Here is a 27,179-nt window from a genome sequence, read left to right as displayed (position 1 = left end):
TGGAAAAAAAAAAAAGAAACCTGAAAGGACATACACTAAAATAAGAACAATATTTATTGGGATTGGGATTATGAATTATATCTTTTTTCTCTGCTTCTTTATGCTTCTGTGAACTTGGACTAATTTTTTGGAATGAGCATGTCTTGCTTTTATATTGTAAAATGCAAAACCACACCACAAAAGTCTAATTGCATAGGCCGAGTTTTGTTTGTGATATTTACATTAATTTACACAAGTTATTTTTCTGCACCACTTGTTGATGTTTATGGAATTCTTGTGGGATGAGGCAGCTTGGAGTACAGGGACCTAGATGCCTGGGTTCAGTCCCAGTCCTCCTCCTAATGACTGGATGACCTTGGACTTGGATTTAACCCTTCATGAGGAGGTAGGACACATAAATCCAAGGATGCGTCCCATGCAGACGAGGTCTCTGAACAACTTTGTATCTAAAAAAAAATAGAATATGTCCAAAACCTTTTCCAAGTGAGTTCAAGGTTTATTTTCACATGTTCTTTGGTGATGAGACCTCAACCTGCCATGTAAAAGCACATCACAAGCTAAGACGTGCATACTGCACTAGATATTATGCCTGGGAAGTTGTTTCTTAACCAGTCTTGACTTTTCTTGGACATCTTAACTCTATTTTGGTTTCCAGTATCCTGTGTTGCTAGGCTCAAGTTTGGCCATTGCAGGCTGATCCTAAAGTTGTATTACTTCGGCCGATTAGACTCCCCAAAGCAGTTTTTATATTCCCCCATACTTAGTACTTTTTTAGTTTCAATAACTGAGCCAAGCATGCTAGGATAAACTGGCGTAGCCACACACAGCAAAACATCACGTACATCACTGTCACTAATGAGAACACAAAAGATCAAGTAAATATAAGTGTCAGTGGCTTTCCATATATAAATATTTTTATGCCTCTGTATTTCACAACTAAATACATAAAAGAATTAACACTTCCCTTTGATTTCCAAACGTTGGCCACTTCAAATCCAACGATTTCTGTGTGACTCAAATTATTTTGTGTGTTATTTTACCAGTGAGGGGAATGTTTAGTTCTTCGGAAGCTGCTAGAGGTGAAAGCAGTTTGATGCTCTGTGAACAGCCTGATACTGCTCAGGTCTGACACTGATGAGCACCCTGGTACTCCCGGCGACCCTGACGCTGACCACATGGCGTCCTTGTCTCCTGAAACCCAGTGCTTGACTCAGCACAGCCAGAGGGTCTAGGAAGCGTTTCCCTTTCTTCCCACTGAAGTCATGGTGCCTGAACCCTCACCTGGAGCCCTTCAGGGAGCAGGGGGCTGCGTGTGCTGGAAGCGCAGGGAAGGTGGTACAGCCCTGTTTCCATCCGGTGCAACCCCAGCCTCCACCCCTCAGACCCCGCCAGCACCTCCCTGGGCCAGCATTTCAGAATGTTCTTTCCAGTGTGGTTCTTACCCCCATTGACTCCAGTTGCTTTGTGTGTGTGTCCAAATTACATCACAGAGAAAATCGAGCTCCCCAACAGCACCAGCACGGAAGTCGAAATGACGCCATCCAGCGATGTCTCAGAACCTGTACAAAATGGAAGTCTCTCCCACAGCATCGAAACTGTGGAAGCCCAGGTATGGCTTTTTTTTTTCTCTTCATTGCTTTTCTGGGCCGCTGGTTTATTTTGATATCATAGCAGAGCAGGGCAGAACGAGCCTACATTCTCCCTGGGAGCCCCAACTCCCAGCAGGGAGGACACAGGCCGAGTCTTACTTACCTGTGTGTGAGCTTCCCAGGGCCAGCCCAGGGCCCACAAGCATCACGCTCTCCACTTACTGAACTAACACGCTTATTCTCTAAACTACCATTTCTCAGGGTGAGGTGGGAAGACTCAAAAATTCAGATCCCTGGGCCACACCGCAGACCTGTTGAAACAGAATCTCTGGGAAGCCGCACCCAGGAATAAGCATTTTTAAATTTGCTTCCCAGGTGATTCATAATGCATGGTAAAGCTTAGTAGCTGCTGTGGCCTAATCCTTTCCCTGTGTCTTTAAGGTCAGGATTAAGTGACAGAGAAACCACAGCCATCACACCTCAGTGAGCTCCGTTTGGCCTGCCCGGTCCCTGGGGCTAAAATTAATCGATATTGTCTGACCCGATCCACCATCGGGTGCAGCAGTGGATAGCTGTCTGACCTAGTAGTTCTAATACTTAACATTTACACGTACTATGTGCCATAGATTTGGTGCTCAGCACTCTATATGTGTTACCGCCTTCAAATCTCACAGCCAAAGCTATAGTCATTTAGTTTCTCCACTTTATATTTGAGAAAGCTGAAGCTTAGCAAGTTGAAGTCGTCTATCAGGATTACCTCGCTTGGAGGCAATGAGCTGAGATCTGACCTCAGGACTGTCCAAATAGAACACCTATACTGTTTCCACCGTGCAACTCTGCCTCTGTGACTTAATTGCTCAAAAAATAGGCAGAAAGAAAAAGTAGGTGATACTTGTTAGATTTCTGGATCTTATCCTCATCAAGTGAGTCAGGATTTTAAGGCATAGAGTGCCAAACTTGCATTTGAATCAGGCACCCTAGGTGCATGTTTCTCAAACTTTAATATGCTTATGAATTTCCTGGGAGATCGTGTTAAAATTCACATCTGTCAGACCTGGAGTGGGGCCCAGAGTCTGCCATTCTAACGAGGTCCCAGGTGATTCTGGTGTTGCTAGTCCGAGGACCACACTTTGAGTAGCACTATCCTATTGTTTGAGACCCACTTCTCTACCCAGAATTTTCCCAATGGACTGAAAAGTCATACAGTGCCCTCAAAGAGAAGCCAGACTAGAGTACTCTGCTCCTCTGTATCCCCGGATACGCTCTGCAGAAGGGGGGTCTGCACTTCCTAGGGAAAATGTAATGTCAAGAAAGTTTCTTTCCCTAAAACAAAGAATACAGACATTGAGCACTTTTCATATACCTTTTGGTCATTTGTATATCTTCTTTGGAAAGACATCTGTATGGGTCCTTTGTTCATATTTTTTAATCGGGAGTTATTGTTTTTTGTTTTTTGGATTTTTTGTTTGTTTGCTATTGAATTGTAAGCATTCCCTATATTTTGGAGTTTTTTAAAATTTATTATCTGGGCCCTGGCCGGTTTGGCTCAGCGGTTAGAGCGTTGGCCTGCGGTACAGAGAGACCCGGGTTCGGTTCCCGCTAAGGGCACGTACCTCGGTTGCAGTTTGTCCCCGGCCCTGGTTGGTCGTGCGGGTGGCAAACACTCGATGTGTCCCTTCACATCGATGTTTCTCTCTCTCTCTCTTCCTTTCTCTCCCTCCCGCTCTGTCTGAACAAAAAATGCAAAAATGTCCTCGGGTGAGGATAAAAAAAAAAAAAAATTTATTATCTGGTGTGCTTTATTTATTCATTCATTAACTCCTTTAAAATAATTCAGCTTTCAAATATGTTCTCCCGTGAAAGGTTGACTTTTCATGTTGTTGATTGTTTCTTTTGCTGTGCTTTTCACAATGTACACTCATATCAAGTCATCGCGTAGTACGCCTTAATAAGAGGACTTTATTTGTCAATTATACCTCAGGAAAGCTGGAAAAAATAAATAACTAAAGGAAAAGATAAGGAAACGGCAGCTCTTTCTGCCCTTGTCTCCTCTGCCTTCTGAGCTCTCCCGCCCAGAGCCCTGTGGTCTCCGCATTAGCGCGAGGGTGAGCTGGCAGAGCGGCTTAGGTCCACATGGACAAGCAGCATGTGGCAGCAGGAGACAGCCCCAAGGACATCTGGTTGCCCTTGGGGATGACACAGTCACAGGTATGTGGAGGGCATCCTGGTTGCTGTGCCTCTCCATTTGGCTGACAGAGGGACATCTGTGTCCCCCACCAGGGAGCACCTTGCTCCAGGGGAGTGAGAAAGTACCAACTGATTCCTCTCTGAGCAAAGCTATGGCCCCCAGGTCCCACACAGGGAAATTGGACAGATCCGTGCACTACCCTGACATGCTGAGAGGTCAAGAACGAACAGACCTTCAAACAGCCACCTGCCAGTGGCCGCAGAACAACCTGCGAGTGAATTCCAGATCCGCCAGGGACAAGTTACCTAACCTCACTTTCGTCTCCTCATCTGCAAAGTGCAGATGATAATAGTACCTGCCTCGTTAGGGTTATCAGGAAAGTTAGATGAGATAATGTACATAAAGTCCTCAGCACAGAACTAAGTGCTTCTATTTATATTATGTGTTTATACTTACACATAAACACCATTAAAGGTAAGGTATCCCTGCCCCTGCCCCGAAAGAACTCAGTGTAGGCAAAATAAATATTAAAGAAAAAAGAAATATATATATATATATAAAGCTTGAGGGTAGTCAGGGTGTAATAAGTAAATAAGTAAACATTTGTGGTACCTAAATGATTATGGCCCAGTGTTTGTACATATTGCTCTGGGAGGAAAGTATAAGTGCTTTGTAGAAGAGGTAACATTTGAGCTGGGTATTGATGGACGAGTAGGAGTTTGTCTCTCAGAGAAAGAAGAGATGACCAAAATGACAATATGTGTAAAGGTATAAAACCTTAAGAGAGAAATCCGTGTTCAGTGACTGGGGAGAAGGCCAGCGGACTGGAAGTATAAGGTGGAGAGTGAGGAGAGGCCCACCAGGGAAGGTAAATTGGGCTGAAATTCTTCAACTGTTCAATCAAAAAGTTTTAGTGTTCATCTAATTAATATATGTCAGTTGGTATGCTAGGGCACTGGGGAAGCTCACATGTTCTAGCAGAACCGAGAAACTGCGATGACAAACCACGACGTAATGTGGATGGCCATAAGGACCATGAAGAAAACAAAGCATGATCGTGCGATCGAGGGCAACTGGAACGGCTCCTGAGCTTGGGAGATGACGGGACACTACACTAAGCAGTGGGGTTTGAACTGGGGCTGAACTCCAAGGAGCCAGCCAAGGGAACAGCACCCACAGAGGCAGAAATGAGCTCGGCTCATTTGCAGAACAGAAAACTCGGCGTGGCTGGAGAGTACAGAGCAGGGGAGTGAGGAGGGTGGCAGTGAGGCTGGACGGGAGGGCCAAGCAGAACTGGACCACCTTGTAGACTATGCTAAGGAAGTTGACTTCCTTCTCGGACAGCAACAAGCCATTGGAGGTTCCCAGATGTGATCTGCGCTTGTAAAAGACCCCTCGGGCTGTGTGGGATGGGATTTGGGGGCAAGAGGTTGTGTAACAAGAATACAGCAAAGAGGTCACTGCAGGAGCGGAGCTGATGGTGGCACGAACAGTGCAGTGGACACGTGGTGAGAAGTATGACTGTGAAGGGCACTGTAGGCGGCACTACCAAGCAGTCTGAACTTCCCCCGTCGGGAGCGGGGAGCAGTGGCAGCCCCAGACTTGTACAGTAGGAAGCTGGCCCTTTCAGAATGGCCAAGAAGGGGCCAGAAAGGAAGAAGACTGGATACAGGTGGTGAGGTAAGAGCCTGGTGGGTCAAGGGTCAGCAATCTATGGTCCGTGGCCCAATCTGGCCTGTGGCCTGTTTCTGTACAATCCATGAGACAAGAATGTTTGTACATCTTGAAAGGTTTTTTGTTTTTTTTTTAAGCAGCATATATGACAGAGACCATATGGATCACAAAGCCTAAAATATGTACTATCTGGACCTTTATAGAAAAAGTTTGCCCACCCCTAGTTTAGACCATCTGCATTCTTTCAAAAAAAGGCGGGGTAGGTGAGGGTACTCTTCATGTACTGATATGGAATTTCCTTCAAAATACGCTGTTTAGTGGAAAAGCAGTATGTCAAATTACATCCAGTGTACTATATCTACGTGAGAGGAGGAAAGGTGGGAAATAGCATAAGCATTTACTTGGGATGCTACGGAAGAAACTGGTCATGCGATTAGCTCCAGAACGGGCCTGGGTGGTGAGGAACTGTGAGAGGAAGGCTTTTCAGTATGCACCCTTCTGTAGCTTTTGAATTTTGAACCAGCTAACTGTATTACCTATTTAAAAAATACAACAGAGCCCTGGCTGGTTTGGCTCAGCAGTTAGAGCATTGGCCCACGGACCAATGAGTCACGGGTTCGATTCCAGCCAAGGGCACATACCTCTGGTTTGTCCCTGCCCCCTGGTTGGGGTCGTGTAGGAGGCAACCAGTTGATGTGTCTTTTTCATATCAATGTTTCTCTCTCTCTCCCTCTCTTCCTCTCTTTCCCTCCCACTCTATCTGAACAAAAATGGAAAAACATCGTCAGGTGAGGATTAAAAAAAAAAAAATACAACGACATAAACAATAGTGGACTAAATTAAAATAGAAGCAGTATGCTTTAGTGGTTTAAGAGCAGAGACTGGAGACAGACCACATGAATTCAAATTCCAGATATGCTACTTGCCAGCTGGGTGACTTTGGACAAGTTACTGAGCCTCTCTGTTCTCCACTTTCCTCTCTGTGAGACAAGGATAATAGCAGGACCTACTTCATATCATTGTTGTGAGAATAAAAGGCTCTTAACTGTTCTTGGCACTCCGTAAGCATTGCATAGGATTTTGCTATTATGAGGCACACTTAGTAAAACTTTTTTAAATGGCTATGGAGGCCCAGATGACAATGGCTGCAGCATGGATGGCGGTGGCTGGATTTAGATCTGTTTCTGAGGCTGAATTGAGAAGATTTGATAATAAATTGGGTATAGAGAGTGAACAAGAAAAGGAGTGACAGGTGATGTTTCTGAGCTGGGAGGATTGAGTGACAGGGTAAGTTAGGGACACGACCCCAGAGTAAGAAAAAGTATGTGAAGTCGGACTGCACAGGCCATGCAGAGCCCAGTTCCCCAGAAATGATTCGGCGCATTTCCGTTGTGGTAGTTTTATTTCTCTTTCTCTCCCAGCGGTGTTTTTATCGAACTACACGAACAGAGGGGTGTGCATCCGACTTTACTCTGGATGTGCTGAGCCCCATGCACCACGCACTCATTGCTGGGATTCTCCTGAGAGTCTGTTTCATGTAATTAACCTGCTGTTTTAAAAACCCTATTTACAAGTGAACTAATTTTAAATTGACACCTCATCTCTGAGAGCTTTCCTTCAGTATAGACTTGCTACCAGCAATGAAGAGCATTTTAAAATATTCTCTCATGAGGACACCCCTTGGCAGGAGATTTTTGCTTCACATGTATATTCTGTGGAACCAAGAAAATAATTTGACTTCTTAAATGGCTTAGTGCTAATTATCTTCTTCCAATGACTGCTGACACAGTATCATTGATTCTGACGGAAAGGGAACTGATTTGAGCTGCTACTGAAAATGTACCAACCTTCCAAATGTTCAATGGTGGGAATTTATCCAGGTTTCAAGACAATTCAAAGAAATATTCTCTCCCACCCAGAAACCAGCCTTTTCTTACATTTCAATGCTGCCAGTCTAGACAAGAGCCAGGTGATGGCGCATGGCCGGCTTGCTCCATGAGGCTGCCTGCCCTGTTGCATCATGGTCCTTGATGTCGCGTCACTGTCCTCCATGCCACATTATGGTCCTCCATGCCACCCCCTCAAATCCTTTGAGTACACACTCTCAGGGAGAGGAGAGAAGGGGAAATGCCTTGCAAAGTTTGTAGATTTGGAAATCAAAAAGCTACCTTATTTTTTGCATCCTACATTTTTATGTATTGTGAGATGGCTTTCTTTGTTGTTGCTAATCCTCACCCATGGATATTTTTCCATTAATATTTTAGAGAGAGTGGAAGGTGGGAAGGGAGATAGAGAGAGAGACACTGATGTGAGAGAGACACATCAATTGATTGCCTCCTCCATGACCCAAACCAGGACCAGGGATGAAACCTGCAACCCAGGTATATGCCCTTGACCGGAATCAAACCAGAGACCTGTCAGCCCACAGGCCGATGCTCTGAGTACTGAGCCAAACTGGCCAGGTTGAGATGGCTTTTTATGTGTTGCAGCTTTTATTTCATTTAGTCTTTAAAAGTTCTCTCTGTCCTCAGGGAGATCAGAATCGTCCTAGCTTTGGTTAGAGTTGCCCAGTGGGCAAACAAATTTATATAAGAAAAGTACATTCCTAGAACAAAGAAATACGTTTCTGAGTGTGGTGTGTGTGTGTGTGTGTGTGTGTGTGTGTGTGTGTGTGTGTGTGAGTGTGAACATAGATAGATATTTAGATATTTAGATAGATGATAATGATAGATAGATGATACAGAGATAGATAGATAGATAGATAGATAGATAGATAGATAGATAGATAGATAGATACAAAGATATGTGTGAAAGTCAGGCTTTTTCTTATTTGCTCACTTTGCAACTTAAATAGTACATTACATGCAGCACTTCCTGTGTCCCTTCGGGAACTCATCCTGACTATTTCTCCTCAGTCCAGCATCAGTCTTCACGTAACCTCAATAGAGCGTTTGAGTCTGCTGTCACAGAGCCTCAGAGCGCTGGTGAAAATGTGGGCGTGTTATGTGACCCCATAAAGGATGAGTAAGGAGAGATGATGGAAGGGATTGTGATTTTAGATTCCTCTAAAATAAAATGCACAAAGATACCTCTCTTCTATTAATTTGGATCTCTGAGCGAAAAAGCATCCTTATCAAGGCCTGCAGTTTGTTTTGGATTATTGTTGTTTGAAGTTACAGCCCTGACTTTAGGGCTCCTTAGAGAGACTTCATCATCAACATTGGTCAAAAACGTCAACTCCTATAGGGATTTCCAAGACTATCTAAGCAGATGGGACCTACAATCTATATGATTCTTTCTTTCTAAAATATCACCTTTAGTTAGGAAATGTTTACATTCCTACCAGTGGTGAATTTTAAGAGAGAATTTGCAAACTTCAAACCCTCCTATGATTCAAAGAGCAAGTATCTATTCTAAATGATTAAGGTGTAATAACCAGGCCCACCATTTTGAAAGCCGAAAAACAACCAAGGACTACATATCTCCTTATTAATGAGATGATTCAATCTCATGGAACATAGTAAGAGATTCTGACACCCAAGAAATGGAGGCTTTGGTGGGAAGTGGGGTGACACTACCAGGGCCCAGGGGCAGTGTGGGGGCAGAGAAGCCAAGGCCTAACAGTGAAAGAAAATCATATCCAAAGGTTTTCCATCCCACTTAACTTTTCAAGGCCTAAACCATGTTAGATTTAGGATTGCTTTAGAAAACAAACTCATTAGTTTCAGAGAAAACCCAATACAAACTATAAAACAAAAACATAAATTACAGTGTCTTACCTACCAAATCTTAGCACATGGGTTCCGTGTCTAGAGGAGATAGGATTTTTTTTTTTCTTTCAATCTATGTATAGATTTTTGAGGAAAAGGTAAGGTTTGGTTCCCCTATCTGACATTCTGGCAGAATTTACCAGCTACTTAAAGGCCTCAGAGGCCTTGTGAATACATTTAAAAATAAAATAAATATAGATCCGACTCAAGGTCCTGCCTAAACTTGAATATTGACAAAGAATTATGTATTCACTAAGGATCTTACTGTTAATTATACCATTTGTCATTGTGCTTTCTGAAAGTTTGAAAAATGTCTATTAATCATTCATCTAAGATACATTAAGGGCTGACTGACTATTAATAAAAAGGAAAAAAAAAAAACTCCATTACCACTCTGGAAAAAAAAAATACTGACATTAATATTACTGTTCCTATGAGTAATTCTAATCTAATTGATAATAAAATGATGAGAATGATTTTTGAATTTTTTTTATGATTCTCCAGTTGCTTTTATGTTGGATAAATTTTTATGATTTGTATCAGCAGGATTTACGAAGCCCATGAAAACTATGAGAAAACCAATTTACAACAGCAATACAGAAAGAAATCTATCTTGTCAGTGGGACGCACCTCAGAATTATTTGGGTAAAATGCAAAGTGAAGGAAAGCAATTGCATCTCACCAGAATCTCCAAGTGCCATTTCCATGATAATAAATGGTTTCTCCGCTCCTGGGAAAACTGAAGTCCAGACAGCTTCATCACTCAAAGTAGATATTCTGAGACCTTGATTTCAATTCAAAGTCATGTAGAAGCAAATTAAGTTTACCAGTGCTTAGGCAAAACCTTATCATTTTGTGTTTAATATGCAAAATTCTTGATGTTTGATTTTTTTTTCCATCTATATGTAAAACAAATCGTAGAACAGTAATAGAAGAGGAGTGAATTATTTTCTACCACTAGGCGAGCAGAGATTTATCACTTTTTAAAAACTCTGTAACTTAAATGTTAGCTCTGTTGGTTTAGCTTGTCCACACAGAAGGCAAGACAATGGTCTTGGGCGGTGCTCCCTTCCAAAAAGAGATGCTTTTTGACTTACCTGTTTTCGACGAATCTCTTGGAAAAAGATAAGTGACAGAAACATAGACAATAAGAACAGAGTGGAGAGAATGAGGGATATTAGTTAAAAATACAAATGCAAAGACATTCAAAAACTAAGAGAACAAAAATAAAGAGATTTTTCTAAGGCACTATAAAGAATGAGTAGGGGGAAGTGGATCATTTTAAAATAAATTACAGCAGTGAACCCAATAATTTATTTCAATGACAAAAAAGTATTCAAAAATGAGATCATTAAAAAAGATAAATACAAGCCCTGGCCAGTTTGGCTCAGTGGTTGGAGCATCAGCCTGAGGACCAGAGAGTCCCAGGTTCAGTTCCCACTAGGGGCACGTACCAAAAAAAAAAAAAAAAAAAAAAAGATAAATTCAGTATTTTGTTATGGTAGCCCTGGTAGAATAATTCAGCGACCATATGAATATTTATCTTTTTAGCTTATTTCCTTTGTACTAAAGCACTGGTGTCATTTAAGATTACAGAGTGGAAAGAACTCTGGAATGTGTCTTGGGAGGCACTTTTCACTTGCCAATAGTTGATTTTAGAACCTTTCACTCTATTAAAGTGTAACTGTACATTTTTGGTGATTTACCTTTGAGGGTTCCAACTTGACTTGTTTTTAGCTCTGCACAAAACATAGAATCAAGGTGTCACAATATTTGAGTATCGCCATCTGTTTGGAAGTTTTGTTTCTGATAGAAAGTCTACTTACAATCTACCTCCTGAAATAAAACAGCACTTTCTCCTTAGGGCTGTGAAATTTCCCTTTCATGTTATTTATTCACTGTACCTAACAGGAAAATAAATTAGATTGTCAACATCACTACAGTCAATGAATGCTCAGTAAATAGAGTGGATAGATAAAGGAACAAAAGTATTCTTGTTTCCACGTTCGCATCAAATAATTGAATTATAGAATTTTATTGCTGGAAGTATCATAATCCACCTTCTTGTGGATATCTGTGAAGAAATTATTTTCCTGAATATTTATGAAACGTAATAATAATCACCAACTTTTATTGTGTTTACTATGTGCCAAACAGTGTCATAAGTGCTTTTTATGGATTATTGCAGTTAATTTTGTCACAGCACTAATGTTGTAAAAGAACATTCTGGAGCTGAAGCGGGTCTTTGTCTTAAATCGCTTCTCCAACAATACCTGCATTAGGTAACACCCTGCCAGGTTCCTTCTCTCCCCGGGAGCCGCCCACACACCATTTCTCCATTTCTCAAGGAAACCTAATTGGAAAAGTAAAACCTGCCACCTCTGTCAAAGTCAGTATTCTTAATGCTTCAGTGATGAAAGAGAACAGAGGTAGGAGGAGAGCCCATTTAAAGACGATGCTGTTTTGTTCTGCTTCTTCGGCTGAGGTTCTATTGGCCTTTGGACACTGAATGCTGGAGTCTGCAAATAACCCACCTCCTATTTCAGTCCTCGCTAAAGTTAGCCTCAGGAAAGTTTATCACTGGAAAGGGCGTAATCCATCTTCTGCAGTTTCCCCTTGAGATTCATTTTAGAGGTAGCCGGTATAGGATTATCCGTGGTTATGGGAATCAGGGGGGACATCAAGTAATGAAATACACATAAATCTCAAGGCCTCATTTTGGCCATTGGTATACTTGGTTGTCCCCTCCTTCTGCATCAAGCCAGGGCTAAATTTCTGCACTTTTTTCCTGGACAGAAATGCTAAGAACAATTCTTTCTTCTTTCTCTATATTTGAAGTCCTGACATTCATTGATATCTTGTCAGCACTCACATTTCTTTTCTTTTTTTTAATTTTTTTATTAATTTATTTTTGTTACAGATGTTTCTGCTTTTCCCCCATTGATACCCTCCTCCTGAGCCCCTGCCCTGTCTCCAGCATTGTTGTCTATGTCCATGGTTACTCATACATGCACATAAGTTCTGTGGTTTATTTCTTTCCTCCCCAACACACACACCCCTTCTTCTGAGGTTTGTCAGTCTGTGCCCTACTTCTATGTCTCTGGGTCTATTTTATTCATCAGCTTGTTTTGTTCATTATGTTCTACAAATAAGTGAGATCATATGATATTTGTCTTTCTCTAATTGGCTTGTTTCACTTAGCATAATACTCTTCAGGTCCCTCCATGTAGTCTCAAAGGATACGAGATCTTTCTTTGTTACAGCTGCATAGTGTTCCATTGTGTATATGTACCACAGCTTTTTTATCCATTTGTCTACTAATGGACACTTAGGCTGTTTCCACATCTTAGCTATTGTAAATAGTGCTGCTAGGAACAGTTGGGTACATATATTCTTTCTGATTGGTGTTTCAGGCTTCTTAGGATATATTCCTAAAATTGGGATCACTAGGTCAAATGGCAGTTCATTTTTAATTTTTTGAGGTGACACCATATTGTTTTCCATAGTGGCTGCACCAGTCTGCATTCCCATCAGCAGTGTACTAGAGTCCCCTTTTCTCCACACCCTCACCAGCGCTTGTTGTTTGATAATTTGTTGATGGCGGCCATTCTGACAGGTGTGAGGTGATACCTCATGGTTGTTTTAATTTGCATCTCTCTGATGATTAGTGACATTGAGCATTTTTTCATATGTCTCAGCCATTTGTATGTCCTGTTTGGAGAGATGTCTATTTAGGTCCTCTGCCCATTTTTAAATTGGGTTCTTTGTCTTTCTTTTGTTGAGTTGTATGAGAACTCTATATATTTTGGAAATTAGCCCTTCATCTGATGTATTGTTGGCAATTATGCTCTCCCATACAGTGGGTTCCATTTGTACCTGGCTCCTTGGAGATATCACCCAAGAAGAAAGAGGAGGAAAGAGGACATTACAATGCCCCCTTCAATTAAAAAAAAAATAATACGCTTTCTGCTTCCTCTCCAAAGCTGCCCTGGATATTATAACAAAAATGCCATAGACTGCAGAGCTTATAAACAACAGAGTTCATTTCTCATAGTTCTGGAGACTGTCGGGTCCAATATCAAAAGTCAGGTGACGGCCTGCTTCCTGGTTCATAGATGCAGTATATTCACGGTGTCCCCACATGGCAAAAGGGGCAACTAGGAATCAGATATTTCACCCAGCTGGTATGGCTCAATGGATTGAGCGTTATCCCATAGACTGAGAGGTCCTGGCTCAATTCTCTGTCAGGGCACATGCCTGGGTTGCAGGCTCAATCCCCAGTAGGGAGTGTGCAGGAGGCAGCTGATCAATGCTTCTTTCATATTGGTGTTTATATTTCTCTCTCCCTTCCTCTCTCTAAAAAAAATCAATAAAAACATATTTTAAAAAAGAAAAAAATCAGATGTTTCTGATCAGCTTTTTACAGAAATTTGTACCATCCAAACTACCAGAATTAGTTCCAGGCTGAAGAAAATTAAGCAAAATCATGTCAATTAAGTGCTTAGTATTTGCTATAGCTGGCATTTTTGGTTTAATAAATTACATTTATTATAAAATAAAGCTGGGAAGCCTGGTGTGATTGGGCATAAAGCACATTTATACCTTTTTTCTTATGATAAAGCAGCATTTTACTTATTTTTTCTTCATACCTACTTTTAGGATTGAGGACTAGGGGTATCATAGAGTAGCGGGGAAGCCTTGGGCTGAGAATGAAGAGGGGGTGTCACTTGGACCCAGCCTGGCACTGTGAGCTTCCTGCAGCACATCACCTCATCTCGGGGTCCTCATGTGTCAAACGAAGGAGTAGTCTCAGTGAGTCAGGGCTCTTCAAGTCTGGAGTTCTGGGACTCCTTTTGAAGCCTACAGCTCCTGCTCTAACTGATTGCAGAGGTCTATGGTTGCAGCTTGTCTATCCTGATCTGTCGCTGTCTATACAGTGAACTGAATGACAAGTTCTTGGACAGGAGGGTAATCCCACGTTAAAGCAGTCCAGAGCAGAAGCTCTGCCTCACGACGGCATGGTTTTTAAGGCCTACTGGAGCTGAAATGGCAATGAGGTACACCGGACCAGATGCCCACAGATCACACATGGTGTGTGTTCTGTGGCTGCTCCAGCATTTCCGTTGATTTGCCTGAGGTCCCACAGCCGGTTAGTCACAGAGACGAGAGTAATGGCAGAGGGGAAGACAATGAACATGTACTGATCCCCTGGTCTCTAGCAGGCACTGTGCATCCTTCAGTTGCCTGACTTACTACCCCACGCTGTAGATGAATGCCTCACACATCATCTAGAAGTTTCACGTGTTTTATTAGTGTCTTTTTTTTTTTTATCCTCACCAGAGGACATTTTTTTCATTTTTGTTCAAATACAGTGGGAGGGAGAGAGAGGAAAAGAGAGAGAAAGAGAAACATTGACATGAAAGGGACACATCAAGTGGCTGCCTCCCGCATGACCCCAACCAGGGCCGGGGACAAATCACAACCAAGGTACATGCCCTTGACCGGAATCGAACCCGCAACTCATTGGTCCGCAGGCTGACACTCTAACTGCTGAGCCAAACCGGCTAGAGCTTATTGGTGTCCTTTTAAAAACTTTGTTGACTCTGACATTTTTAATATTCTTGATGCACCTACCCAACCTCATTTGTTAGGCTCAGCAAATGTGTTTATGATTCTCTATTCCCACTCTTAGCTCCCCCAGGCCTGCTGGTGATTCCTAGTGTGAACAGTACTCTGGAATCTTTGTCACATTTGGCCATTTGTGTGGGCATCTTTGTTGAACAATGTGGAGATTTTTTTCCTACAGATATAAGTTATAGAAATAGCAACAACAAATATGTTTCCTTAAGAAAATAAAAATCACTTAAAGTCTTCATCTTCACCCGGCTTGACCAGAGCCCAGTGTTTTAGAGTAAATGAATTCTAATTTTATATAGATATTTAAGTGCTGGCACTTTATTTTATTCAGCTCCATGCCAAACTGAAGGGGCTCCCCAATGAGAAGAGGTGGCACTCCTAAGTGCTGAAGTGCATGGTCCTTTTGTGGAGGGATAGGGAACTAAAAACTGTACTTCCAGCCTGAATCAAACCCCAACTGAGCTAAGATCCAGACAGGTCCAGGCTATCCCCTGAGATCACTCCTCATTGACTGGAGATGCGGTGTTATTACCAATCAATAAAACTGAGCTTGAAGATGGCCTATTTTCAGATGCCTCTGGGTTTTCATTTTAATTCTCTGATAGAAAAGATGGCATTGAAGTGGGCTCAGCCTCACATTGAAACCTTGCACAGTGCCCTTCACAGACAAGAATAAGAAACCGGGTTGCTTCCAGGAAACGGTTTTCTGGCTGTAGAGAGAAGCTCTGGAGTGAGGAGTCCAGCTCAGGCCTCGCACGGGAGATCCCGTGTTTATTCTGGGGCGAAGCAGCCGTACCAGGCACGAGTAGGGACAGTGGCAGATGCCCATACGAAAAAGCTGAACAAGTTCTCATGCTAGTAGGACACAGACAGGCTGCTGCTACTTCTCCCATTCACTAGATAAATAAAATTTAAAATAAGTCGATTGCATCAGAGGCCCCCCAGCAGATGCTTCTGACTCCGGGAACTGTTTGTTCTCTCTGAGCTGTAGATGTTCTGTGGTCTGACCTCCAGATACCAACCTTCAGTATTGATAAGTGAATCCTAGAAGGTGGGTGTCCATGTGTCACAAGTTGGCACTTAGAATAACATCTCCAGCCCCACCATCTCTGCTGAAGCTATCATCCCCAAAATTCCATTACAGTTCTGAGGAGTTTTAGTTGTGGGTCTGCCCCACTTCGAGTCACAAAGGTTCGAGGCTGCTTGCAAAAGTGCATCTGATGAGAAAGGATAGAGTGAGTGGTTCTGAGAGAGCTCAGGAAAGGACGTAAAAGGTATGGAAACAAGTGAGGCTGGAGGGAGGTGCGCTCGGATCCCAGGGCAGTGGTTCCCGGCGCGGGTACAGATTTGGCTGGGAAATTCCCCGTGCAAAGCAAAGGAAAAATTAGTCTCATTTACCTGACTCACAGTATCTCTAAGATTTATTTCAAAGTTTCTCAAAAGGGGCATGACTTTTTCTAGTGCTGAGATGTGAAAGCTACTTCTGCCTTGATTCCTCGTGAAGAGGACGCTGGGCCAGTCCAGGGAAGGTTCCAGTGTGAGCAGCCAAACCCCGAAAGGACTGTAGCTTGAGTAAAACGGGATTTTAGCGTAGGCAGCCCAGGGCTGGCATGGCTCCTGCTGGGTGTCAGGGGCTCAGGTCTTCGTCTGTTGTTTCTCCACTCCATGGTCCGAGAGCGCCGTCCAAGCTGACCGAAATGGCCCCACTCCAGCCAGCAGGACTTGGGAAGGAGCGATGAAGGACACACCTCCACCCTTCACAGACACATCCTGGACACTGCAGATGACACTTGTGATTACGTTCCAATCAGCCAGAACCTAATCACATGGCCACACTTAGTTGCAAGAGAGGCAGAAAATGGAGTCTTGATCCCAGGCCTAAGTGAAGTGGGCTTCCTGTCACTAGAGCAGGCGGCAGTGTATTTCTTTGCTAGGGCTGCTTGGGAAATAACTCACACTGGGTGGCTTAGACAGAGATGTACTTCCTCACAGCTCTGGAGGCTGGAAGTCCAAGATCAAGGGCTGGCAGGGTGTTTTCCTCTGAGACCTCTCTTCTTGCCTCACAGATGGCTGCCTTCCTGTCGTACCCTCCATGGCCTTTCCTCCCTGCGTACAAATCCTTGATGTGTCTCTGTGTGTGCTGGTCTCCTCTTCTTTTTTTTTTTTTAATCCTCACCCGAGGACATTTTTCCATTTTTTGTTCAGGTAGAGTGGGAGGGAGAGAGAGGAACAGAGAGAGAGAGAGAGAAACATCGATGTGAAGGGACACATCGAGTGGCTGCCACCCGCACGACTGACCAGAGCCGGGGACAAACTGCAACCAAGGTACATGCCCTTAGCGGGAACCGAACCCGGGTCTCTCAGGACCGCAGGCTGGCGCTCTAACCGCTGAGCCAAACCAGCCAGGGCTGGTCTCCTCTTCTTATAAGGACACCAGTCATATTGCCTCAGGACCTGCCCTAACGGCCTCACTCTAACGTAATCACCTCTTTAACGGGGTCCTGCCTCCAGAGACGTCACATCCTGAGGTGCTGGCAGAGTAGATACTGGAGAACACTCAGAAGCTCTCACCACGTGTTCTGCCAGCATCCCTGGAACAGGGTCAGTTCGTTTCTCGGAGCCAGTTGTTCTGTCTCCCCTTGTAAATTCAAGTCTCCTCGAAACCGAGCATCCAGAACGCAGCACACTGCTCTGCACCGAAAGGCACTCAGTGAGTACCGGCGTGTGGCGGCGGCTGCTGCCCGGGGAACCACCACGGAGCAGACTGGCGGCCAGGAATCCTGAGTCTACCGCCGAGGCTTCCCACCAGGCTGCGCTGATTCCGTCGGCGCCTCCTGGCCAGCAGGCTGCTCTGTGGGAACTTGGAGTGGTGCGTTTTAGTCTCAGATGTTCCAAACCAGCGAAGCCCTAAAGCAGTCATTTCTGGCCCTCGTTGGGCATAATTCTAGGGCTTCCACAGAGATCCCAGTAGGTACCAAACTATTTGAAACCCTCATATGAAAAATTGTTTGAATTTTTTCTGGGTCACTTTGCATTGTTTTGTTTTCTATGGTCACCATAGGAATTTTAGGAGGTAAGGAGAGATTATTGCAAGGTCAAAGCCAGGACGCCCCAACTCCAGGAAAAGTTGGAAAATCAGTGCCCTAACCTCAGCAGGTTCTCCCCGAGGCTGAGACTAATGAAATGCCAACAGCCCCAGCTTGGCAAAGACAAACGGGCCCCAGACTTGGAACGGTATTGTTTTCCACTTTCTAACCATTTTGCAAGCTGTTGCCTATTGAACCACAGTGAGATTGCACTTGGAGAGAAGGGGAAAAAATTCCCCTAAAATATGCTGACAGCCTTGCTACCAAGACCTCTCGAATCCACCCCAGGGTTCTGGGCTCTTATTCTTTTCTATAGCAGACTGATCCCCCAAGAGGCCATGAAGTCCCCTGCAAAGAGAACTATTTATACAGCCCAAGACACAGTCTCTGCTTGTCCATTTCTGCCCTAGCAACAGCCACCTCAAATGGCACTTTTGGAAGCCATACAACATAGCTAACTGTTTGTGTTGGACAGGAGTGTATTTAGGGCTTATGCATCTAAACAGACAATTATTTTCTGCTATTTGCTGGTGGCACTGCCTGCCTGGTGACTTTGGCAGATGGGGAAAGGAGCTAATCCGTAGGTTATAAGCAGAAGGGCTATTGATGAAATGTCACCATCTGTTGGTGTCATTAAAATGATATGAGTCATAAAGGGTCGCTTATGTTTTTTTTGTCACAAAAAGGTTAGCTTAGAGTTTAGAAGAAGTGGCTAAATTGCAGATGGTAGTGGGAGACCAGACTGGAGTGTCAACCCTGGAATGGGGAGGAGCCTTGAGGAGCTCATCCAATCAGCTTGATGAGTGTTCAGGGAAGCTCTGGAGTCCTCCAACTGGATAAAACCACCATCTCCTCTGAGACGGGGTACCTACTCAGCATGATGCAGTGCCCCAACTCTGCCATGGTCTTCCCCGTCTCTGGGCCATCTGTCAGGTGGGGAGGGTAATGTCAATTATTTGGTTTAAACAAAAAAGACAATCATATCTGGGAGGGAACAGTTAAAGTGCACCTGTCTCCTTAATTGGTATGGGCCTCATTGCACAGAGATTATTCATGTAGTCAGCTGATACCTTGAGAGGCTGGTGATCTCAACAGGGAACGATATGTTCTACTCAGCTGTTCTCCTGGGTGGAGAAGGAGGCGGCTCAGAAGGGGAACCAGGGACAGCACGCCCATGCTTCCATCATGATGGGAGCCCTCGGGGCGGAGTACAGAAAGCAGTGGGTGGACCACATCAAATTGCACAGCAAAGGAACCAGCTTTTGCTTTTGTGGACTTGATTCATTTTTCTGGTTTCAATTTCATTGATTTCTGCTCTAATATTTTAAAATATTTTCTTCCGCTTACTTTGGGTTTAGTTTGCTCTTCTTTTGTTCTAGTTTCCTAATGTAGAAATGTAGACTATTAATTTTATATCTTTCTTTTTTTCCAACATATTGCACAGCAAAGGGATGGAGAACCTGAGGAATATATTAAATGAGGATCTGGATGACCAAAATAAACTGCACCAACTTCCTAATTCTGCCTCATTACCTAATCCTCTTAATTCCCCCCGCCCCCATTTGCTGTTTATAAACTATTTTACCCACTGCCAAGGACATAGGCCCAAAGAGACAGAACCCACTATTTCCAAACTTGTCCAGTATGGCTTAAGCTTCCTTTTTAATTACTGTTATTATTTTTCACTTGAACTCCTGGAAAGAGTGTGGGTGATTGTGTAAACCACTACAAATCCTCTTGGCGCTACTCGGATTTAAATTGTAAGAAACTGCAATGAGTCGGGCCTCACACCCAGCCCTGCCTCTGGGTGAGTCCTTATGCCCTACCCCACTGGCCTGAACCTGCCTCACCTGCCCACTCCTCAGGGAGAAGGGCGCTGCTGGGAGTCAGTGCTGCTGCTAGAAATAGTGCAGGACGCTGGAAGCAAGAGCCACAGGGACAGGAGCTGTGTGGAGCCTCTGTGGGTTATTTATATGGTCTCAAAGGAAGCATCCTGGAAAAGTTCCTGTTGATATTTTTAGATCTGATGCTTTGTCCTGCTGCTGCACTTTCATTTTTAAATAAGCAGGGATGGAAGTGATAGATGCTGTCTGCAGGGCTGTTTGAAGACGCAGAGGGCCCATCTGACAAGCTAATGGCCATCCTGCCAGGGCCCAGGTCTGCCTTCTGTCTCTTCCAGCTCTGGGATTTCAGAAGCCGCTGACTTCAGCAGGTGACGAGGGAAACCTTGGCCGCCTGCTGCCAAGCCCAACGCTCTGCCCTTTGCCTCTGGCTCTGAGGCCCTGAGCAGTTGACAGCCACAGATTTAGTACTCTTGTTTTCTCGGAGAACGGGACGTATGTTTGCACAACAAGCCAAAGGCTGGAAGTAGAATGGTTTAGAATTTAACGAGGTGATTAAACTGGTTAAAATTCACAACCACCCAGTAATCCATGAGCTTAACTCTTCCAGGGCCAGTAAAAGGACTTGAGTATTGTTACTGAATGACTGCTGTGGTTACTTTCATTTGCCTGTTCAAAATCAGTGCTATAAATTAATTAATTAATAAGTTTTTAAAACTTTTTTTTAAGGAATTCTTCCCCAGGGTTTCTATAATGGATTCTGTGGCTTCGTACTCAAGGAGAAGGGAGGAGGAGGAGAAGGTGGGCTTCGCGATCTGTTGCTCTGCAGCTATGATTTCTCATGAGAAGCTCACGGATCGTAGCTGTAACCCACTCCAGATGAATGACCAGTTCATTTGAGATGCTGAAGAGTGCTTAGGGAAGGAAAAGAAAGTTCTTAAGTCCTCATGGCTGGGTACTGTATTGTTTGTCCCTGGGACTCAGACTGGAACAGATGGGGTTCTCTTACAAACCTAAAAAATACAAGCATGAGGCTGCTGGGGTGATCCAAGAACATGCCTGATGAGGCCTGGAGTTTCCACCTTGCTCTGTGCTCTTACTCTTGTGGCCTGTGGACATTACTGTTGTTTTGTTTTGTTTTTTCATCTCTTTCTACAGCAGACCATAGAAACGGGTGAAGACGAGGAGGACCAGCCTCTCAGCCTGGCCTGGCCTTCCAACCCCCGCAAGCAAGTGACATTCCTGATCGTCCTCCCGATCGTGCTCCCCCTCTGGGTTACCTTACCCGATGTCCGCAAAACTGTGAGTGAAGCGTCTCTGAACCGATTCCTTGTTAAAAAGCAAAGTATGTAACAGTATGCCTAGTCTGCTTCCATGTGTCTTAAAAGGGAAAGGGGGTAACATATATATGTATGTATGCTTATATATGCCTGAAACTTATCTGGACAGATGCAAATAATAGTGACTCTTCAGGTTATTGACTCCACATAACAAACCACCCCAAAACTTAGTGTGAAACCACCACCATATGATGCCACTCGTGGACCAGGAGTTTGAATAGGGCACATTGGGGACGGCTGGTCCCTCTGCTCTGCCATGTCCAGGGCCTCAGCTAGGAAGACGCACAGGGCTGGGGGCTGGAATCATCTGGAGGTTTCTCCACTGACGTTTCTGACACCTGGGCAGAGATGATTCAGAGGCTAGACTCAGCTGCAGTTATCTACTGGAAGGCCTAACATGTCCTTGCCACATGACTTGGGCTTCTTCATGGCACGGTGGCCTCAAGGTAGGCTCCAAGAGTGAGTGTCCCGGCGGCACACGGTGGAAGCTGCATGGTGTCTGATGAGCTAGTCTCAGAAGTCAGGTAGACTCGTTACGTTACTGGTCAAAACTGTCAGAGCTTGTCTTGATTACACCTGAGGGGACAAAAGGTTCACCTAAACTGTATCAGGGTTGAATAATACATGACACTCTGCTTGTTTTTAATCCTCACTCAAAGATATTTTTCTGTTTATCTTCAGATAGAGTGTGTGTGGGAGAGAGAGAGAGAGAGAGAGAGAGAGAGAGAGAGAGAGAGAGAGAGAAACATCAATGTGAGAGGGACACATCGACTGGTTGCCTCCTGCATGACCCAACCAGGGCCAGGGACGAACCTCAACCAAGGTACGTGCCCTTGACCGTAATCGAACCCACGACTCATTGGTCTGTAGGCCAACGTTCTAACCACTGACCCAAACCAGCCAGGGCTAGCACATGACACTCTTGATAGGAGGAGTGTCAAGGAATTTGCAAATGTGTTTAAAACCAGCAGTGTCATCCCTGAGAAGGGGAACCGAAGGTCTGGTTAGGAGGGCAACTCACGTTTTGTTGAATATTTGTGTATATGGATTATTCATTCGCTTCAAAAAAATAATTTCAAGAAATGCATTCATGTAGTACAAATGTCTGCATGTCTAATCTCCTTCCCGTATTGTTATCATTACTGTAATCAATATCATGTTCTCCCTTATCATGTACTGAGTGCTATGGACATCCCCTCTCAGTGTTATTAAACTGCGGGCTAAGGCCCTTGCCCCAAAGGGTGAAAGGACTAGTGAAAGATAAGACGAAAGGCTCTACTTGTTATTACGGCCTTATAGACACATACTCATTTGGCAAAAGTGTGCACCTGCAATGTATCAGACTCTGCCCTAGGTATTGTCAATAAAATATATTGTGGAATCTCAGGAAACAGCTAATGTAAGAAAGAAAGAAAAAATTATATATATATATATATATATATAGTTATATATATATATATATATATTGACTTAAGTAGAAAAAAATTTAAACTTGGGTACAAAGAAGTTAACTAACTCGTGCCTGGTCATGTCCCAGGGGATGGAGCTGAGATTTAGTTTCAGGTCCATGTGACCACACAGCTTGAGCCTCTCAGATGTCATGATGCCAGGAGTGGAAATCTGAAAACATCATTTCTAAAAGTATTTGGAATAGACTCCTGTGGTAACATCCAACATAATTTAGCATAAGTCTTAAGAGTCCTGTGATGATCCCACTTTCCTCACTTGAAAAGAGACAGAAGAGAACCCAGTCCCGTTAGCCTGGCCTGCACATAATCTAGTCTGGTAGAGAGCCATGTCTTGTCAAGTTCAGGCCAGGAAAGGACCCCCTTGTGTAAGGACCCCCGACATTAGAAGTTTCCTAGTAAACCTCTGCAGGACCATTGACAGGTCATTCACTGTGCAGACAGCGTGAGAGCCCGCCCCTGCACCCTGGGCCAGGTTAGCCAGTGGGGCTTCTGCTCATTGCAGCCCCAGCTGCCATCCCTGGGGTGGACTGGATGTTTTCTGTCTGTGTCTGAGTACACTATGTGCTGTCTCAAGCATAAATGAGACTCTCAGACAGAACACTTGATTGTTTTTAGATTTCTTCGGCAAATACTTATTGAGTACCTATTACATACCAAGTATCATGCTTGTGCCCTAAAAGAGATATGAAGACAGAATTAAGGAGTTCTACACTGAGGAGAGGGAACAAAACATAACCACATGTAACTACAGAGCAAGACTGCGCAGCTGTGGTGGGAGAGGAGTCAGACCCGAACCCGAGTCTGCTGACTCCACAGCATTCTCACTCTACCGCGCTGACAGCAGTGGTCTTACCCACACACCTCATGAGCTGTGCAACCTTGAGAAAGTCACTTCTCAACCCCAGACCTCATTGTTTCTCGTCTGTGAAATACAGGGTGGAAGATCTCTAGATTCCCTGGTAGCCATGATCTTCTGTGATTAAGGAAGGAATACAGAGACAACCATCAGCCCTGGCCAGTTTGGCTCAGCAGTTAGAGTGTCGGCCTGTGGACTGAGGAGCTGTGGGCTCGATTCTGGTCAAGGGCACGTACCTCAGTTGCAGTTTGATCCCTGGCCCTGGTCGGAGTCGTGTAGAAGGCAACCAACCAGTCGATGTGTCTCTCTCACATTGATGTCTCTCTCTTTCTGCACTCTATCTAAAAATCAATGGAAGAGTGTACCCTCTGGTGAGGATTTTAAAAAAGAGAGACCGTCAATACGATCCTGCACATTTAAGGAGACCGCACAACCCAGTTTGCCCAGGGTGGTCCCAGTTTACTCTGGGTACTGGTTTGGAAGATAAGTTACGTGTTTATCCTTTACATATACGAAATGCCACATGAAAGAAAGCATGCCACTTCTTGTGCTGCTGCGAGGGCCTCTTAAAAAACTATCCAGGAAAAGAAGAGAACAAGTCAAAAATCATTAATAAATAGACCTTTGCCACTCCTCAGAGCCCGGCAGCTGCACCTCCTCAGTCGTTTTTGAATTACTCACAGAGATGAACATCCCAAACCTCAACAATAATTCCAAAGAAAACATAATTTTTTAAAAACTTATACATCTGGCTGTGGTCCATGTCGCTCAGTTGGTTGGCTGTCATTCTGTGCACCAAAAGGTTGCTAACCAGCAATCTCTGGTCAGGGTGCACGCCTGGGTTTCAGGCTTGTCCTCCCATAGGGGACCAGCCCATCGAAGTTCCAATCTCACCTTGATCTTACTTTCTCCCTCTCCCTTCCTTTCCCTCTCAAAATAAAAAAAAATAAAATAAATTAATTAAAAAATGAATTTTTAATTAACACCTATACATCCAGTTTCAGAGTAAATGGCACTCTCACTTGTTTTTATTTCCACTTCATTTATATGCAAATGATATGACAGTGTTCCTTGTATTGTGTACACTTCCAGCTCAGATAATTAGCATGGGCTTGACTTTTATAGTTTTCTTAAATTAATGGCTTTGTTTTGAAAGTAAAAAGAAACTAAAATGTAAACTTTAATGAGGAACATGTCTTTGATGAAAATTGAAAATAATAAAAGAAATAAAGACCCAAAAGATATATTCTCTCATGACCCAGGATGGGTGTTCTTGCAAATCTGGAACTCATTTAATGAGACATCAAAACATGACTCATCAGAGCTAGGAAAATACCTGAGAACCCAGCAAGGTTTTTGAAATTTTTATCATACATTGATTCATTTACCAAGTAGATTTATTATGTCTACCATGTACCAAGCACAGTTCTAGCAAGGATTAAGTGGTCATTAACCCCAGAGAGCTTGTCCAAGCACACCCATCTAATAAAAGGCAAAGCCAAGACGCTAGGCCAGGCCTCTATAGTCACTTGCTCCTCCCTGAATTTCAGTTTCCTCATCTCTTAAAAACCAAACTGAGAATAATATTATTGAATAACAATTGCCATTATTGTCTGAGCACTTATTGTGTGCCAGGCACTTTGCTGGACAGTTCATGTGCATGAAATCCTCAGAATAACTAGATATTGCTATTCCCTCATTTTATAGATGAAGAAATTGAGGCTTTGAGAAATTAGATCATTTATCTCCAGGCACATCACTGATAATTGGTGAGCAGGGATTTTAATACCAGCCCTATTAATCTAGAAACCACATTTTTAATCTTTAATAGGATTGTTTTGGAGAACTTGGTTAAATATGTATGCCCCAGAACCATATACAGAGTAGATGCTCGGTGAATATTTGTTGAGTTTAAATCAGTAAGGATGTGGCTAATCTGTGCAATGAGCTAATGTTCAGCAACATTTTACAAGCCAAGAAAATATCACTCTGGTGTACTAAAAGCTTCTAATGAGAACATTAGCTGTCAATTATACAAGGAAGCCATTACATTGGGAACAAAATGGCCAGCACACGGACACAATTTGCTTTTTGCTAATTAGTCTTAGGCCCATCCCAGCAGATGTCAGGATGAGCCACCATAAGTTGACGTGGCAGACCTTGGCTATGAGGACTCTTTTCTTCCTTCCATGGAGACTGGTAACTAAATAACTGTCCAGGTGCTACTGGGCAGTGATGTCTGGAATGAGACCGTAGTGTCCAAATAAGGGGAATAGTTCGGAAAAAAAATAAAAAATGAAAGAAGAAGGAATAACCTGGGCTGTGAGTCTGGAAATGGTATGGTAGTTTGACAGTTGAGAAACACTAAACCAAACTGCTGAGGCATGAAGGGAGATGCTTCCAATGCAGGAACAGCAGGGGAGGTTGAGTGCGGCAGATGGCCATACAGCTGCAATGCTGGTCTGTATTTCCCTGATGCTCTTTATATTTCCTGGCATTCAGAGCATAGGCCAGTATTATAACGATGATGGCCATTATGTTTCTGTAGCTGGGTGTATTTTGAGTGTTATCGGCCCTGGTTTTCTTTTGAAAGAGTCACTATAACCTAGATGTTAGGAACACATGCTGTATAGTCAGACCCAGATTTGAATTTTATGTCTAGTTCAAGATCTGGGTACAGAGTAGGTGCCAGTCTTTACATACACATAGTTAATTATGAAGACCTGAAAAGTTATAAAGAAAACTTATTTTTAACTTTTTATTAATGAGTTCCTAATATAAGAGTAGACCAAGGTACATTTAGACGTTCATTCATTACTATTGGCTTTTTGATTAAGAATCATAAGCATCAAGTTTTGAATTAGAGAGGTTTTCACTAATATTGATTTGAACTTAGTTGCTTTAAATCTTTAATCTAATTGCTTAATTTCTACCTTTTGACTGGGAATGTTCTGTGGTTCAGGGAATATTTTTAGATGAGAAATATATTCAAATGATTTGATTCTGAGTTGTGACATGTCAATGAACAGATATACAAAGGTACAAAAATTAAAATGATAACTACATACTTAATAAATGAGTTAAGCTGGAAAGGGCGTGATCTATGAAATGAGGGCTCTCCCAGGGTATCCAGTGCATGTGTCATTCCATCAGGTGTGGAGATGGTGCTCCATTGCCCTCAACAGGAAGCTCAGAATCAAGCTCACTGATTGCTGTTCAATCATATGTGCGGCCACGCCCTCCCAAGAAGGGCCCTTCTCTTCCCTCTGACAGACATGGCCATGGGAGATGAAACCCTCATCGTACTTAGGGTCCTGAAAGAGTGACTTATGAAAAATTGGGTATACCTTAATCTCTAAGGAAAAGGATGAGGACTGGAATTGGCTAAATGCTTTGCAAGGAAAACTTGATTTCTTAGCCCTGGCAATTCCAAAGCTCAGGAAATCTGGTCTCCAGAATCCAGCCAACCTCCCAGCTTTAAAGGAATTTACTTTCAAAAGTGAATGTCTCGCCCTGGCCGGTTTGGCTCAGCGGGTAGAGCGTCGGCCTGCGGTCTGGAGAGACCCGGGTTCGGTTCCTGCTAAGGGCACGTACCTCGGTTGCAGTTTGTCCCCGGCCCTGATTGGGTCGTGTGGGTGGCGACCACTCGATGTGTCCCTTTCACATCGATGTTTCTCTCTCTCTCCCCCCCCCCCTCCCACTCTATCTGAACAAAAATGGAAAAATGTC

General features: G+C 43.6%; 1 protein-coding gene across 2 annotated transcripts in view; it reads left to right on the top strand.

Annotated features, from left to right (window-relative positions):
• The window catches only part of SLC24A2 (solute carrier family 24 member 2), a 253,575-nt gene that overhangs the window by 211,734 nt on the left and 14,662 nt on the right, over positions 1-27,179 (top strand). For both annotated transcript variants that reach the window (XM_036261927.1, XM_036261926.1), the window contains 2 exons: positions 1,491-1,609; positions 20,944-21,087. In XM_036261927.1, coding sequence (XP_036117820.1) covers positions 1,491-1,609; positions 20,944-21,087 — 263 coding nt within the window. The remainder of the gene's footprint in view (positions 1-1,490; positions 1,610-20,943; positions 21,088-27,179) is intronic.

The sequence above is a fragment of the Molossus molossus genome, unplaced genomic scaffold (genome assembly GCF_014108415.1).
Source record: "Molossus molossus isolate mMolMol1 unplaced genomic scaffold, mMolMol1.p scaffold_m16_p_14, whole genome shotgun sequence".
Taxonomy (NCBI): domain Eukaryota; kingdom Metazoa; phylum Chordata; class Mammalia; order Chiroptera; family Molossidae; genus Molossus; species Molossus molossus.
This window is presented reverse-complemented; position numbering and strand designations above follow the sequence as displayed.